At 55.1% G+C, this 18,059-nt stretch overlaps 1 protein-coding gene across 1 annotated transcript in view; it reads right to left on the bottom strand.

Annotated features, from left to right (window-relative positions):
* The window catches only part of APC2 (APC regulator of WNT signaling pathway 2), a 46,535-nt gene extending 28,849 nt beyond the window's left edge, over positions 1–17,686 (bottom strand). The window contains exon 1 of the mRNA XM_084614289.1: positions 17,612–17,686. Coding sequence (XP_084470415.1) covers positions 17,612–17,665 — 54 coding nt within the window. The 5' untranslated portion in view covers positions 17,666–17,686. The remainder of the gene's footprint in view (positions 1–17,611) is intronic.
* Positions 17,687–18,059: the final 373 nt, after the last annotated feature.

The raw sequence follows: 18,059 nt of genomic DNA, 5'->3' as shown, positions 1-18,059 counted from the left end.
CAGCACCGCAGGGCTGCTCTGTGAGGGTAAAGGGGCCTTTAGACATGGCAGCGGCACCAGCCCAACCCCGCAGCCAACACAGTTGCCGTCTGGCAGGGGAAGGCTCAGGAAAAACCCTGGAGTACCCAGGAGTAACAGTCCAACCCTGCAGCGGGTTCAGCCTGTGGCCTCGGGGCCATTTCTGAACCACACCCTGGTGTTTATTTCCTCTCCCCCACACCCCAGTTGCTACACACAGCAAAAAGACACCCCCAGATCGCCCCGCCCAGATTGGGGGCGGGGGAGGGATAGCTCAGTGGTTTGAGCATTGGCCTGCTAAACCCAGGGTTGTGAGGGGGCCATTTAGGGATCTGGGGCAAAAATTGGGGATTGGTCCTGCTTTGAGCAGGGGGTTGGACTAGATGACCTCCTGAGGTCCCTTCCAACCCTGATTTTCTGTGAGATGCCCCGACTAGGTTCACAAAGAACAGCCAACCCCAGCCAGAGAGAGAACGGCACACCCAGGGGAACTCAAAGGGTTAAATCCGAGCTGGCAATTCATCAGCCAGGCCCAGCCACCTGCCCTCCAAGTGACAGGCCCTTACAACCCCTGGCCCTGCTGACTCCTAAGCGTCCCCCATCCCCCTCCTTCCTTCACCCTTGATCACCCTGCACAAGCCCCCCAGAGGTGCTATCTCTCCCCCACCTCCTCCCCTAGCCTTCCCCTTTGTCCGTCTGTCTTCTCCTGGGTCTCTCTCCCTCTCACTCCTTTCGCTTTCTTTTCCTTTGGAAGGGAACAACAAAGGATCCTTTTCCCCCAGCCCATCTTGCTGAGCCCCCTCTGTTTCACCAGAGACCCCCCTCACTGCAGGCCGCACTGGAGCAGACCAATGGTCCGGCTGGCCCAGTCTCCAGTCTTCTGACAGCGGCCGGGGCCAGGTGCTTTGGAGGAAATGACCAGAATAGGGCAATTATCCCCCCGTCATCCAGTCCCAGCTTCCTGCAGTCCCCTGCACCCTCCCTCCTCTGCTCCCCCATATCCCACCCCCCAGCTACCCTCCCTCCCCTCTAACCTCCAGCTCTCAGGGCTGCCCCCACCTCCTTCTCCTGGCCCGCTGGCTCCGTGTTCCAGGCCAGGGCGTCCTGGACGGCCTCTCTTTCCACTCGTTACCCCGAGGGCCTGCCCGGCAGGCTGGGGGGCGTCCGATGTCCTGGTGAACGCTGCATGTTCGGCCCCATCCCAGGTGCCGCATCGACATTCGTTCACCGGGGGTGGCTTCCGTGTTCAGCTAATTTCCTAGCAGCCCCCCCCCGCCCGCCCCGGCATCGCCACAATCTGACCGGAGTCGGCGGCTGGGCTTTGTTTACCACGCGCGAGCGCCGTGCATGCTCATTCCTTCACACGCTGCCCGGGGGCTAGGAAAGCAGCCCCCCTCCCTCCCCAACTGGAGCATGGGTTAAAATTCTCTCACAGGATATTTTTTGCTGCTGCCTTTGAGGGTGCAACCCTCTCCCTCTGCCTGGGGTTCGGTGGTGCCCCGGGGGAAGGCTGGAGCCCTCAGCGGGGAGGAGTTGCAGGTGAGGTACCCCCACTCCAGTCCAATGGGCCTCAATCCTAACCCCAGGGGGCCCCAACAGGGCCCAAGGGGAAGTTTGGGTTCCTGCTGCCCCATTCAGCCCTTTGGCCCTCTGCTGAGGGGGCCACCAAAGGGGACCCTTAGGGCCAGGTTTTCAAAAAAGCTCAGCAGTTAGCAGCTCCCACTGAGAACAATGGGGTACCCCCTCCCCCACTGAGAACAATAGGGAATCTCTCCCCTCCCCCACCAAGAACAATGGGGCATCCCTCCCTCCCCTCCTGAGACCAATGCGGTATCCCCCCTCCCCCACTGAGAACAATAGGGCATTCCCTTCCCTCACTGAGAATAAGGGCATCCCTCCCTCCCACACTGAGAACAATGGGCCATCTCTCCCCTCCCCCACCGAGAACAATGGGCATCCCCCTCCCGCACTGAGGGAAATCTGGCCCTTATTGATAATGGCACTACTGGGTCTTTGTGATGTATCCGTTGGAAACTCAACCGAGATCAGGACTCATTCACCCCGGTGCCACCAATGAGCCACCAGATGGTTCTTGCACAGCCTAGATTGGAACCAGAATCACAGATGTGAGCAGCCGGGAGCTGCTCTGGTACCCCCGAACTGAACGGAACAAAAATGGAACCCTAAAATACAACACACACACACATCGACACCCACACTCACTCTCTCTTCAATCGGGGACCGACTACGGCAAGGTGTTGCTGTCCAATGTGCCAGTCAAACCAAGAGCTGAGCGAATGTTTCTTTCAGTCATAATTTATTATGATTAATTATTTATCCTGTGGTAGCAGCCAGGAGCCCCAGCCACGGCTCGGACTGTGCTGCGCTAGGCGCTGTACAAAGGCAAAACAAAAAGACAGTCCCTGCCCCCAAGAGCTCACCATCGCCCCAGCTGCATTCCTGTGTCACCTGCCCCTGAGGCGCTCAGGGCACTTTGCACAGGTCAGTAAGCCGCTAGGAGGTAGGAAGATACTGTCTCTCTATGACAAGGGAGTAAATGGAGTCACCGAGGGGTTAATAGACTGATTTTCAGCAGGGGTGCTGAATACTCACCACTCCAACTCCCATCAATGGGAACAGGGGGTGCTCAGCACCCCTTAAAACTCAGATCCCAGGGCTAGAATTTTCAGAGGGGCTCAGCACCCCCCAGACAGGGCCACACTTTCCCAAGAGCGCTGCACTTTGGGTGCTGAGCCCTTGGAAATCCAGCCTCAGTGTCTCAAGTTGGGCACCAAAACCCAGTGGCCCCTTTAAAGGACATCAGCATGAACTACCCTAGGCCAGCTGTCTGTTCCCTGCTATAGATTTAAACCCACGCTGGCCCCAACAGAGTCGCTCTGGATTTACATCCGTGTAAGTGGGATCAGAACCCGGCCCTTTGCGATTACCTTTGCACAAGCGCCGGGAAAGGCAGAGCTGTCATGCATGTGTGGAACGGACAGAAGGGTCGCACCCCGGGGTCTCAGATAACGGGGACAAAGGCATCACCTGGTTGCCCAGGGTGATCAGATCTTACGAGTGGACAGAGGAATAACTAATAATCATGCTGGTTGCTCAGGACTCTGTCTCTGTACTTCCCCGGGGGATGGTTACCGTGGTAGCTGTGATGGTTTCACACGGCCTCCCTGGCTCTTGCGAGAGACTTTTATGTGGGTGCAGGACCCAGTGGTTCCCAGTGCGAACGGGGAGACAGTGGGTCCTTTATTGTCCTCCATGTGAACTGCAGGGTGACCCAGTCTCCTTGCATCAGGATGGGAGCTGTACGGGTCGGGCTTTGAGCTGCCCCCCGAGCTCGCGACGTTTGCTTGCAGCCCCTTGGCTTCGGCGCCGGGTACCCTGGGAGAGCTCGCACAAGGCCAGCGTGAGAGCAAGAAGGACAACAGCAGCTTCCCCATTCCTCGCTCGGCGCCCGCTAAATGTCTACGCTTGCCAGAGGGCTGGTGAGTGGGCAGCAGCTCACGTGCGTCTGTGTCCCAGCGTGTCAGCACACGTGTGTCTCCGCACACGCGTGTGCGCGCTAGCCCACGCCTCACAGAGCACGGGCGCCTTTCAGGATGCGGGCGCGAGCCGCCCCATCTCACGGCGGGCGTGCCTTCCGGAGTCTCTCTCGGGGTGCGATCGTGGCTCAGGGCAGCAGCGGGCAGGGGTGCCCACCGCTCTGACTGTGCAGGGGTGCCTCCGCGTGGGCGTGCACATGGCTCGGGGTGCCAGCGGGCACCCTGGAGGGAGACGGCGCGTGGGCTGCCGGTGTGGAGTGCAAGCGCGTGCCCGGGGACAAGGAGGTAACAGCCACTCCCCAGGCTCCTGGCACTTCACTGAGTGAGGGTACTCTGAGGACGTGAGGAACCAGCCCTGCCCTATGCCTTGGGGCAGCGGGAAGGGGCCAGGATTTAACTAGATTGAGGGGAAGTTTCGTTATCTGCCACAGCAGGATTAACAGCCATGCTCGCAACACCCTGCCCCACGGAGTGGCACCAGTACACAGTGAAATGGGGTAATGCAACCACCCTCCTTTGTAAAGCACCTTGAGATCTGCTGCTGAGAAGCTCCAGATAAGCTCTAGAGAGGGGTATTCGAGAGAGCCAAGCAGTAACACCAGCAGCTGCAGAAAGCCCCCTGGTAGTGGGGCCAAGGCAGAAGCCAAGTACCCCTCCCGACGGACGCCCTTGTGTCTGACCCCCCAGGGGCTGATCCAGGGACCTAAAAGCACAAGCTTCAGCTTGAGCTCAAGAACGAACCCTCCTCGGTGGGCCTGTAACAGACTCACGCACTCTGTGGATGGGACACTGTCACCTACTCATCAGCAAACTGCGCAAGGTCTCACCCACCTGAGATTTCAGGAGGGACGGGGCTAGTCTGGGTCTGAGCAGGGGGCTTCCTCTTCTCACCAGTTAGTGGATGCAAGACCGTCCCACCTGGAGTCACCCAGGTGGTCAGTCATTTAATCCTTAGGACCAGAGCTGGTGGGGAAATTCACTGGTTTTCCCCTGCAAAAAAATACTTCCACAAAACTCAGATATCCTGGTTTCTTTTCTGTCTGTCTCCACGTTTCAAGGCCAAAAACATTCAAGGAAAACAGGCTTTTTTCACAAAATCTCTGCTCCGTCAAAATACCCTTTCCTGTTTTAAAGCCCTTTCAGTGGAAAAATCCCAAACTTGCTTGACTTAGGACCCAAGGGTTTCAAACTGCTCTGCAGACATCAATGAGTTAAACCTCACAACAGTCCTGCGGGGAAAGGTTATCATTCCCATGTGACAGAGGGGGAAACCGAGGCACAGATCAGGCTCCAAGGCAGGAGTCCTATGCTTCAATCACTTCCCCACTCTCTCCTCATCACAACCCAGGGGTCCTGGCTCCCAGACTCCTTTGCACTAACCACCAGACTTTTCTCCCTCTCCAAGCCAGAAGAGAACCAAGGAGTCCTGACTCCCAGCCCTCCCTCGCTCCCCACCTCCCAGAGCTGGGCCAAAGCACCCAATGTCCTGTCCTCGACTCCTGTGCCTTAAACACCTTCCCTACTGCCCCCAGCAGGGCAACAGTTTCTGGTCCTCCCCAGTCTGATTGCACTTTGGGCCTCCCTTTTCCTCTTCCCAATGTCCTTCCCGAGCCAGCCAACCGGCTCCCCTCCACCAGCTCTGCCAAGACCCTGCGCAGGCCCCACTCGGCAGAGATAATGGGCCAAGGGTTCCTTTAAACCAGAGCCAAGCCGATTTCCCACTAAATAAATAAAGAAGAGACAAGCCCCAATGGGAGACAAAAGGCTCCGCGGCTCTTTGAAGCCTCATGAATCTTGCGTCGTGGGCGATTCCCAGGCGATGCTGAATAAATCATGGCAATCAGGAAAAGCCAAGGAGATGCTGCCAACGGGGCCAGCCAATCACAGCCGGGCCAAGGCTCTCTGGTTGCTACGGTGACAGCCAATAGCATCCCAGCAGCCAGAATATAAAGGCAAAGAGGCTTTCAATTTCTTTTCCTGGGCTCTCGACCATGCCATCAAATATAGATGCAAGCGTGCTTGTTAATTCCAGCTCCATCCTGGGTTTCTGGGCCCAGCTCAAGACATCAACAGTCTGTGGTGAAATAAAAAGCGAGGGTCGGCGTTGTGAAAAGCAGAAGGCTGGTGCCGATCAGCCAGCGTCTTCCCTTGCAACGGGACAAGCTCCCCAAAACCTTCAGGGACTGGGGCAGTTTTTATCAAAGTCTTTACTCAGGTTGCAAGCTCTTCGGGGCAGTGTCTCTCACTGCGCATACATACAGCTCCCAGCACAATGGCCTTCTGATGCCTGACAGGCTCTGGGCGCATCCGTAATGCACATAATAGAAGGATGTGAGCATATAAAACTCCACCTATTGTGAGCAAATAAAACTCCACCTATTAGTAGAACCAAGAATGCTGATCTAGAGCCCAGTTTAACTCTTTGGGGCAGAGACTGTGTCTTTGTTCTGTATTTATACAGGGCCAAGCGCAGAGGCCCAGTGCTGATGCCTCACTTTACACACACAAGCTTCAGAGCAGGATCTAGCCAAGTGGTCATCAGGTTGACATAAAGCAGATGGGTCTGAGTAAAAACCACTTCAGCCTATTTCCTAGTTCCACCGATAATACCTGCCTATTACATAGCGCTTCCAGTCATTAGATCTCACAGCACCTTACAAAGGAGGGTGGTATCATTAGCATCACCTTAGAGATGGGGAAACTGAGGCACAGAGAGGGGACGTGATTCACCAGTGGCAACACTGAGACTAAAACTAAGGTCTCCTGACTGTCAGGCTGTACCCTCTAGACCTCCAGCTAATGGGGTTTGATTGCCAGATGCAGACAGGGCTGCAAGCGGGTTGCTAAGAAACCCAATCAGGAAATCATAAAGACGTTTACATTAAAGGAAAATTGGGGAGGTTGAGGACATTTCCCCTCCTTGACACAGGGACCCTTTGTCTGAGTGATGCGCTCAGAGCACCCGTGGGCATTAGAAACCAACAACAAATAATAGAAAGCAGTGGAATTTCCACCACAGAGTAAATCCAATCCCCGTCTCTGACTGCACCCGGGCAAGTGGCAGAGGATCCCCGCGGGACAGCCCTCTGTAATATCACAGCATCACAATGGGTTTGTTTGCCTCCGAGGAAGGATTTAATAGGAAAGCAATAGCACCCCCTGCCCCCACCCACACCTTGCACGCACCCTTTGCCCATGGCACACAAAGCCCCCTCCAGCCAGCCTTTCCATCAGCTGCTTTAATCAGCATTTGTCTTTCTGCTCCAGCGGGCAAATGAATTATTTAGGTGCCCCAGGTTCCCGGCTGTGAAGGGGAATGGGGTGTGGCTGCTGGCAGTATTTCCCCAGCCTCGGCTCCTCCATCCCCCACAAACTCCATCCCTGGGAATGCTACTATGCCTGGGGGAGGAATTCCTATAGGACACCCTCTAATCCCCACTCTCTCCCACAGTCTAGTATCTCCTTCCCCACCCCTCCTCCACTTTTCCTCTTGTGCTCTGTCTTTTTCTCCTTCCACCTTTCATTCCCTTCCTTGCTCCTTGTTCCCCTGACTTTCTGCATGCCCTCACTCCTGTTTCCAATTATCCAGCCCTTCATCAGATCAAATGAGTTGACCCCCCTCCCCCCCCGGCATCTGTTTAAACAGCTCTCATCTCCAGATCACATATTGTTCATCGAACATCTAAGCCCAGCTCCCTTGCTGGAGTGAATGGTCATTGCTTCCCTGAAATCAATGCAGACATGACAATTTACCCCTGCTGACCACCTGACCTCTTGGGCCCAATTCCTCATAGCCCCAACCTGGCCCAGCCATTTACACCAATCAAAAAGAGCATAACACACAATCAGATCAGACCTACATCCATTCTGCACTGGTGCTCGTGAGCACACAAGGAGACCTGTGCCTATCAGCTCCTTGCTCCCGCAACTCCTTCAACTGGCAGACGCCTACGCCCCAGAGAGAGAAGCAGCTCAAAGAATGAGAAACATCGACTCTAGAGTTGGTGTAGATTGTTTCCCTTAAACCGAATGCTTTTAAAAATCATTCCCTCATTAACCTTCATACCAACCCCAGCCCAGCCGCAAAGGGGCAATGCTCACACAGATGGAGAATGCAAATTAACCCTGGCTGCTGGGCACATGCTCCATTCCCAGAGGTAGAAGGTAGAAGCCAGGGTCAGAGTCCAGCTGGGGCATGCTCAGGTTCTAATGAAATAGGAGCTGCATTGGAGTTTCCTGGGGCTGAGGTGGGTGTTGAGATATTTACCAGGGATCCTGAGGACCTCCCAAGCTTTGAGGGCATTTTCCGATCTTTCCTTTGCTGTGCTTGCCTTTCGCGCAGCCGGGGAGATGGCCCAGCGCACGCTGACGTCAATGTGGAAACTTGCGGTTGACATCAATAGAAGTGGGATTGACTCTTCTTTTGCGGGGGCGTAGGCAACTTGGTTTTAAATCGGGGCTAGCGGAGGGACCGAGTTACAAATGAATATCACTTGAATGAATCGTTTTGTTCCGTGGCAAAATTTGCCCACTTCAAATCAAGTGAGATGGATGAGCTTCTGTTCCGCACTCAGCATTTCCTTTGTGCATGAATGCAGTCCCAGAAGAATGCACTCCCTAAGGCCCATGCAGACTGAGGGCTGGGTTTTCCATAGCGGGCATCACCCCGCTGGGGTTCTGTGTTCGGACTTCCTGGGCTTCTCTGAACATCTGGCCCTTCGTGGAGCCATACACTTGTAGGGACCGACATGACCATCTAGTCCAACCTCCGACGCCAGATGGGCCAGAGTACCCCACCCACCAATTTCTGGGTCGACCCCACAGCGTCTGTTGGATCTGCAGCACCTCTTTTAGGAAGATGTCCACTTGCGATTGAAGGACTTGAAGTGATGGAGACGCCACAAGACCACTAGGTCAGTTGTTGCCGGAGTTAAAAACGAGTCCCTTATTCCTAATCTGAACTTGTCTAACTTCTGCTTCTGACCATTAGATGCTTGTTCCTGCTAGATAAAGAGCCCGGTACTAGGGAAATCTCTTCACCATGCAGGGACTTGTAAACCATGATCAGATAGGTCACAGTCGTAACGCTCCTTTGGATAAAGCAGATAGAAAGCGTTTTTCACGCCAAGGCATTCTAACCATGTCAGGGAAGAAATATATTGACTCCTTTTTAATTAGCTTCGATTCCCATCCTAGCATCTTTCTGTCCTTGGCCTCAGATGCTACTGATGGCAGAAGCAGGGCTCCTCCAGTCACAGCCGAACATCTTATTCACTTTATTTTGCAACATCAGTTTCTTTAATGAAAACAATCCAAAGTATTCGCTCCCCCACCCTCTCACTAGACACACACAGATTGTAAGGCCAGAAGGAAGTATTAATCTGACCTTGTTGCATAGCAGAGGCCGGGGTGAATAATGAAATATCCGCAAGATAAAGAGGGAAAATGAAAACCTGTCCGGTTTTCTTAAACCATTACATTCAATTTGGTGCCACAAATTTCACTTTTCCCCCCTACTAAATATTTGAAGAGTCATTATCTTTGGCCCCCTTGTTATTCACCTCTCTGAAGGCTCTTGTTCCCAAAGGAAGGCTGGCCTAATGAGTAGGATACTGGACAGGTGACTAAGAAGATCTAGGTTCTATTCCTTGGCCTGCCTGTTACCTTGGGCAAATCACAGCTGCCTTGCACCTCAGTTTCCCCATCAGTAAAATAAGGGTAATATTTCTTCCTGACCTCACAGGTTAGAGAAGAACTGTACCTCGGGAAGAGGCATGTTGCCTGGGTCACTGTCTCTCTTCCTACCCATTGTCTGTCACACCTATTGAGCTCATCGGCTCTTTGGGGCAGGCCTAGCCCCTCCCTGGGTGCTGGTGTGGCACCGAGCCCCGCAGCTGGAGCTCCGAGCTACAACGCAGATAACAATCATCTGCAGTTTGCTGGCATGCACACCCCCACTTTACCTTGCTGCGCTCCAGGCCGAGTCCAAGCACTGTGTCATGTTATTCACGCCGTGCTGTAACCGCTTGGCGACTCTGTAGCGCTTCCCAGCCGTAGATCTCCAAGCGCTTTACAAAGGCAAGTCAATGTCACATCCCCATTCTACAGAGGGGAAAACCGAGGCATGGACAAGTTCTCTCCACTGGGGGCGGAAAAGGCATAACGTGCTTGATGTACAGCCAACAGCCCCATCAGCCTCCTCTTAGGTCTCCCCGTCTGCAATGGGCGTTTTGGTCTGGGGGAACCTGAGCGAGTCATAGATTTTTATGGCCAGAAGAGACCATTGGAGCACCAGTCACCCCTTTATTGAGCCCAGTAACGTATGTTTGGCTAGAGCAGGTGTCCCAGACAGGCACCTTTCCAGAGAAGCTCTAACATTCGCTTCAGCAACGCAGGGCTCTTCTCTGGACCGGAAAGTGCGTTCTGAGCGTCGGAGCTCACTTCTACTCAATGCAGCCGGCACGCACGTGCGCGCTCTCTCGCTCACTCAGACACACACAGTGACAGGCTGAGCCGCAGGACAAGCAATCTGAGGCCTGTGTTATTTTAAGTTCTCATCATTATAAATTAATGTCATGTTCTCCCACGAGGGGGATTTAATTCTTAGCAGCTAGGTAATTCTTCACACCTTCCAAAGGCAAATCAACGCAGCACAAACCCAGAGGAACGAGTGACCCTATGCTCGTTATTAGATCCCCGGCCCCAACCTGAGTCTTTCTGCTCCGGTGCCATATCTGGGCGCCAGTTGTTGTCCCCATTTTATAGCTTGGGGAAACTGAGGTAGTACTGGACTTGCTCAAGGCCACTCAGAGTCAGTGGAAGAGCCGGGATTAGAACTCAGAGCTCCTGTGCTCACAGCACCAGCTGCTCTGAATGTTCCCCCCACCTTTTTGGATCCCTCCCCATGGGCAGCCACCATCTTTCTGACTACAGGCTGGAAGCCAAGGATGGGGGAAAGGCCTTGGGGTGAGTCATTCAAGCTATAATAAAAAATACTGGATAGTAGAAGCAGTAGAAGTCTAACCCCCCCCACCCCACCCCATGCACAGGGGTAACTGCGGGGTTTATGCTGCTGTATGGAGACTCCCATTAGACCGTAGCATAGGCCAATAGATAGCAGCAGCACTTGGCTGGGACTCAGGAGACCTGGGTTCTAGTCCCAACTCTGCCACTGACCTGCTGTGGGACTTTGGAAAAGTTGTTCCCCCGTGTGTACCTCAGTTTCTCCCCCCCACCCCACTCTTTCCTATTTAGATTGGAAGCTCTTTGGGGCAGGGGCTCTCTCACTGTGTGTATGTGCAGCACCTTGCACAATAGAGTCCTGATCTCACTTGGGACACTCAGTGATTCAGATGCCCATAGTAACTCCTTGTGCCCAGCCCCCATGTAGGGTTCAGCACCATGGACAGAACTTAGGGTCTCTTCTGGCCTAGCCACATCTCTGGAAGAGGCCAGTGGCTGACATTAAAGTGACATAGCTGGAGGTAGAGAGTGGCCCTGTGGACACGCACACACAATTAGTAGATAATTAGCACATGCAGACTGACCAAGCAAGACTGAGAACATGTAACAGGGAGCAATGTGGGGCTCGTTATTTCACTATAAGGCAGGTGGCACTTTGTGTAGAGGACTGATGTGCACCTGGCCCAAGTTGCTAATAGTCAAGGGCCTGTGGCAAGGCCAGTGGAATCTAGCGACCAGAGCAGAAGACTGGGAATCAGGACTCCTGGGTTCTATTCCCAGCTCTGGGAAGGGGAGGGTGGTGTAATATTCAGGACATCTGGGTTCTGGTCCCAGCTCTGCCATTGACTCACTGTGTGGCTATGAGCAATGTCTTTTCCCTGCTCCAGGCCTCAGTTTACTGATCTGAGGTTCTCTGACGGTATCTCTGTACTGATCTGTACAGGTTCTCAGGGAAGCGACGGTGCTTCATTATCTGACATTGGCCAAGCCTTTGACGTAGAGGTCATGAGCCAGGCACCCGGCGGCGCAGATCACCCCCCGAGGATCTGGCTCAGTACCATTATACACTCCAGAGTGTTTTGATAGTTTTGGGAAAATATCAGCCAGGAAATCAACTAAGAGACACGGCTCCTGCCCCCTGCAAAGCCCTTATGTAACTTGGCGGCAAGCTCCCAATGCGGCTCCCGGCTCTCACTGCCAATCTAAGCCACTATCCCAGTCACTAGCCCTCATCAGGCATCAGCTGCTGGCCTCTGTCCCAGCAGAACCCCAAGACTTTGCCAGCAGGGGGAAGAAACTCCACTCTCCCCCAGCCTTACGGCTGATCAATGCACACAAAAAAAGCCTTTGATTTCCAGGGCCAGATCCCCATCTGGTGCAGCACCGTAACTCCACTGAACTCATTAAAGGTGACGATTTACACACACTGAGGACCTGGCCCCTGTTCTAAGTCTGGCACAAACCTGCCCCTCTGAAGTGTCTCATTGCACCCAGCAACACAGAAAGGGATGGAGCTTTAGCCCGCTGCACAGCAAGGTCTAGCCGAGGGCACCCCCTCTCGTGACAGCCCTCTCGACAGTGACCAGCGGAGCTAGGCCATCTGGACCTGCCAAGATGGCAGAGATCCATGTGCCATCTCCGCGGGCGAAGAGGAATTTCATTCGCCCTTTGCCCCCTGGGACTATCAGTGCTCCCCATATACTCTGGTTCCCTTCCCCAGACCTGGAGAAGAGCTCTGGGAAGCTCGAAAGCATCTCCCTTCCTGCAACAGAAGCTGGTCCAATAAGATGTATTCCCCCCCCCAACCTTGTCTCTGTTTCAGCCTGGGACCAACACTGCAAACGCTCCTGTGTTCATTTCCAGGAAGTCTAATTCCCTGCAGCCCTGCAAGAACCCAAGCAACGGTATCCATGGATACTCCTGATGAGGGGGAAAATCTACTGGTCCTGACATTCGGGAGCCTTCCTCTTCGCCGTGGAGATCTGCTGGGGACACAACACGTCACCTCGGCCTGCGGCTCTCACGAGGCAACGGCCAATTTTAGTCGATGCAGCGCAAGGAGGGGACGCGGGGGAGATGGGGGAAACAATAGCATTGTGTTGATTGGCTCCTCCATGTGCTAGAATTAAAATCACTGCCAGGGACTAGATCTATTCTGCACCATCCCCAGGCTCAGGAGTCTTCGCTACCAGCCCAGATGTTGCGGGGAGATTTCTAGGGTGGAAAGTCAAACCAGCTTCCCCTTGCTTAGCCAGGAGCTGGCTTTGTACCCAGAGGGGGCTAGAGGTAGGTGGGAGAGAGCTGGGCATTCATGGGCGGGGGTAGGGGGGTGCGAGGTGCTTCTGCTGTCACCTGGTCCTTCTAGGGCGTAGGTCAGCAAGGGGAAAGTAGGCGACTGGGTGTAAAGCATCTGCCTCCATCTCCTGTTGCTACAACCTTGGCCAATAACAGGAGCTTCTTCCCTAACACTCCTGGCCTTGTGTCCCACCCACAGATGCCTTTGGGAATGGGGTGCAGAGAGCTGGGTGGGGGGAGCACGAAAGGGAGAGGGAAACACACAGCGAGGTTACAAAGGGGTGTTGCGGGAGGGGGCTGCATCTGCTGTTGCCTGGCTTCAAATTAGTGCAGGTCAAAACTCAGACTCAGACCCAGACCCCACTCTCACCCCCAGGGGCGCCCTCCAGCTCAGGAAAGCCAGCAAGGGGGGGCTGCGTGGGTGGGGACAGAGGCGCCGGGGGCTGCCAGTCACACGCAGCAACTGCAGAGAGCAGAGGACAGCCCCGCTGGAAGAAAAGCAAGCACGTCCATCACAACAGACACCTCCTCTGCACGGCAGCCCCCTCCCCGGCAGGTCCCAGGGGGCATTAAACAAACACCATGTTGTTACCAGCTTCCACTAATTGAAACCGGAGTCAAGGCTGGTTCCAGGCGAAGGGGGACCCAGCTGGGGGAGCAAGGGCGGGGGGGAGAAACCCAATAACCAGCAGCACAAACAGCCCCAAGGGAGGGTTTGCCAGAGAGCTAGCCCCACCCGCCTCTGAACATATCCCAGGCTGTACTGCAGGGACGATTACAAACCGGAGGCAGCTCAATGCATCCACTCCCCCACACCAATAAAGCCAACGCAAGCCTCTCAGGAAGCAAGGGGGCGTCAAGTGGGCACAGAGGGGAACAGAGAACCCCACACCAACCAGGCCTGGTGGTCCGGGTTCTCTCCAGCAGCCTCTGTGCACAGCCCAGTCTCCAAGGCACAACTGATGGGCTCATAAGAAAAGATGGAGAAAGCCGGAATGAAATAACGAGGCCACATCTCACAGAGCGAGATCCTGCACAGATGGCCCGGCTGCAGCACCTCCCCGCCTGGGCACGGCCTGACAACCCGCCACGATCCCGGGGATCCGTATTCATTTCTTATCTGTTTTTGCTCTGAAATAAACAAAGTGTCCCGGGCTCAGGACCTGCCTTGGGATTTTTATACTTCCACAAATCACCAGGAACCAGGATAGATCCTTCCTCTTGGCACACACCCCTGGGCAGATTTGCGTCTGCCAGCCCCTGCTCTGGGGGCCGGGAGACCTAGTGGGAATGATTAAAGGGAGGAGAGATAGGAGAGGAAGTAGGAAAGTGAAGGGAGGCAGCAGGCCAGATCCTGATCTCAGGGACACTTGGGTGAATCTGGAGTCGCTCCACTTAACTCAATGGATTTAGGGCTAGATCCTGATCTCAGTGGCACCCAGAGTCACTCCCCTGACTTCAGGATGTGGCCCTCATGCCCAGTGAGGCTGGTGCAAATTCAGAGCCAGTCCCCTGACAACTCTGATGAAGCTACTCCAGATTTGCACTGGCATCCCCGAGATCAGGATCCAGCCCCCAAGAGGAGATTCAAATTCTGCTTTCTGTTACCCCCACAAGTCCACAGGAATGGAAGGCAGAACTGGCCCCAGTATGGGTTGTATACACAAGAGAGCAGAGGTGCTAGAAATGGAAAGACCTATGTGATTTAGGATCTCCATTGGAGGCCTCCCCTCTCACTGCCTCAGTTTCCCCTCCCAGCCTTTATCTATCTGGTCTCTTAATTGCAAACTCCCTGTGACAGGGACTGTCTCCCACTGGGGCCATGCAGGGCCTGGCACAGTGGAGCCTCTAAGCAATAATACAGCATGTTTCACAGCGCCCCGTCCAGCCTGGATTTAATGGCCACCCAGGGGAGACTCTTCCACTGTCTCCAAGATCTCACTGCCAGGATAAGAGTCCAAGCCCCCCTGTTGACACTCCCATGCTGCCCGAGTTCTGTCAGATCTCCCCTTCGCCGTCCCTGCCCCTCCCTCCTGCCAGCACCTGCAGGCGCAGCGATGGGATGCGGTGGGCACCTGGGAGGCAGCAAAGCTCGATTCCCAGGGAACTAGGACGGGTCCCAGACCATTTCAGGGCAGAGCAACATACCACCTGCAGTCACACCAGCAGGGCTGGCCTTTGATTAGGACGCTGGGACGACCCCGGCCAGGCTATTGCGTTTCTGCCTGTTTTCAAGCCTCCCCTGACTAAGGTCTCCAGGCCCCTGGCTTCGGGTGGAGCTCCTCGCAGCAAACACGGGGTGGGGACAGGCTGTGAACTGAAGAACAGCAGAGATGTGGAGAGGGTACAACCCCAGAGCGGAGAGGGGCAAGAGACAACAGCGGCCAGGCAGCAGAGGGGAAAATAACGGGGGGGAAGAGGACTGGCTGTCTCCTATGCCCTGGGATCCCACCTCCTAACCACACCTGCCCCAGCCCCGGTAAGTGTCACCCAGAATTAGAGGGTCCATTAGCACAGGAGCATCAATTCACCCTGAAAAGGGAGGCAGAGCCCTCCGCCTGCATGGCCACGCTACGGTCAGGTGACCTGATTTTACAGGGACAGTCCCAATATTTGGGATTTTTCTTATATAGGCTCCTAACACCCCCCACTCTCTGTCCCAATTTTTCACACTTGCTGTCTGGTCAGGTCACTGCGGAGAGAGCCGGCCACAAGAATACAATGCAAGAAGCTGTTTAAAATCATCTGCCACTGTCCCTCAATCCTGACCTGCAGCCCCCACTGCTATCTCAGTCCTGGGTTCCCCCCAGCCCCCAACTCTTCTGGTGCCCCTCAATCCTGACTCACAGCCCCCCTGCTACTCCAAACCCAGGGCCTCCCCTGCCATTCCCAACACCCAGCTCCGCTGAAGACCCTCAGTCCTGCCCTGCACTCCCCTCGGCAGCTCCAGCCCTGGGTCCCCCCCCGCAGCAAGACATCAGTGCCTTGGAAAAGCTATTTCGCAATGAAATTCAGGCCGGTCTCTACAGGGCTGTCAGACACTCAGCATTCCCGAACGAAGCCAGACACCAAGCCCCGGTTTAACGTTCTGCCCCTCCCAACTATGCCCCAGGAGTACAGAATTCAGCAGTACAATTCGAGACGCCAGCCCCTGCCCCCCTCCTATGAAAACACCCTCCGGATCCAGGAGAGACGTACAAGGCCCAACCGTCAGGCCTCCGAATTTCAGAGCAATGCTGCCAGCAGGCTTCTAGGGGCGCTGCACGGCCAGGGGGGCTGTTTGATGTGTCATCGCAAAAGACGGAGGCCCAGACTGCTCACGGTCACTAAGATATCCCCTGGCATTTTCCCCACGAGACAGGAACCCCAGCGTCCTAGCTAGATCCCAGCATGGGGCGATGGGGGGGGGTTATGTGCTCCCTGAAATTCCCTGCATCGAAGAGACGTGTTGGGCCATGTGTCTAGTGCAGCACAGCTGCTGAGCTCCACCCCAGAGACAGCTGCTGCTCAGGGAGTGCGCGCAGGGGCGGTCTGGGATGCTGCTGGATGAAAGGCAATATGATATCAGGCCAAATTCCTTCCTGGTGTAACTCCACTGGAGTCGGTGGAGTTAAACCCAGGATGGAGCTGGCCCATCATTGTGACTGATGGCTAGGCTGTGAGGGTAAGAGGATGATCAGACAGAACAACAGACCCTGCATCGATCCAGCTGTACCCCGCACCCACCACCGGGTCACCTCCCCGTCCCCCAGCACAACAGAGGTTCCAGGGCCCTGCCTGGCTGGGCAACAAACACCGCCCCCCCCCAACATCCCTGCAATCCCCCTGCCATGGAATCGGTGAGCTGCCAGGAACCCAGCAGCAGCCCGCCATGCCCACTGGCTCCCAGCCGCACTGTAACCCTTTGTGGGAAGCCCAGCCACCCAGAGTCCATAGCTGCGTAGAGGAATCCGAGGTACAGAGCCCTCCGTGCAGAGATGGGGATGGAGAATCAGCCCAGTGCATCACCGTATAGACACAGCGGCATGGAGAGGTGGGCAAAAAAAGACAAACAGAGCCGCTGTCGTGGATCTCTCGGTCTCTCTCCGGGTAGAACCTGCCCTACCAAGCAGCACGCGCAAAGCCCTGGCTGCTTGGCCCACAGCTAGCCCTGCTCGGTCTGTTATGCAATTAACGCCTCTAGAAAATGCACACACACCTTGCCATTGTGCCGAAGCCATCGGCAGCCAGGCAGGGCCAAGGCTCTGCCTCCCACTGCAGGGAGCTTTGTTTCCGTTCTCCAACTCAAAGGGTCCCCATTCTGGGCTCCCCACTGAACCTGCTAGATCTGATTTGTCATCACAGCTCCACATCGGACTCAACCCGAGCCAGGACACACATTCTGCGGCCACGTCCCCTCCAGTCCAGGCACCTCCCTGTGCCATGGGGCTAGACATGGAGGAGATGATGATGTCGACCGTGCCCCAATCTCCCTCCAAATAAAACAGCGCGTGGATCAAAAGCCCCACCGCGATCGCTCCATGCGGAGACCACAGTCCCCAAACATGCCCCCCACCCTCTATGTCTCCTGCACCAACCCCCCCAAGATCCCCTGCAGCTTCAGGGAGGCTGCTGCTGACCCTGCTTAATACGCAACTCAGGATGGCAGCCGGAATATACAGCTACCAGCGGGGGGGGGGGGGGAAAGAGGGGGAATATCATTCCTTTTCTCCCCCGACCCTCGTCAGCTGGCTTTGCCAGTCGATTGCACCTGAAATATCCATCGCCTTTTGCTTTACCTCGTCTCCAAAGAAGGTCGAATGCAGAAAGGACAGGAACCAAAGCAGTCCCATGTAGCCCGCATCCTGCAGCTGTATCTGTCTCTCTCTGTCTCCTCCTAAAGGGCTGGGTCCTTGGCGTGGAATTTTTTACAAGTGTGTGGGGCTCCCAGCCCTAGGTGGCAGCAGATCCCATTTGGCTCCAGCTATTAGATCTAATGCAACAGCAATGAAAGAGGAAAATTCAAGGGTGCAAGGCAAGCTGCAAAGGAGCGTGAGCCTTGGAAAAATATGGGGGTGGGGTAGGAGCAGGGTGGTGAATACACAAGACCTGAAGAGACAGCCAGGGAGACGCCGACGGTGCCAGAAGCATCAGGGGGACGGCAGGTCGCATCTGAAACCATCAGATGAAAATACACAAATCTCCTCTCAGACTAAGCGAGGCCAGTGATCAACTGTTCTCCACAGC

This window comes from Lepidochelys olivacea (assembly GCF_965140295.1).
Source record: "Lepidochelys olivacea isolate rLepOli2 genome assembly, chromosome: 25".
NCBI classification, from domain to species: Eukaryota; Metazoa; Chordata; order Testudines; family Cheloniidae; genus Lepidochelys; species Lepidochelys olivacea.
This window is presented reverse-complemented; position numbering and strand designations above follow the sequence as displayed.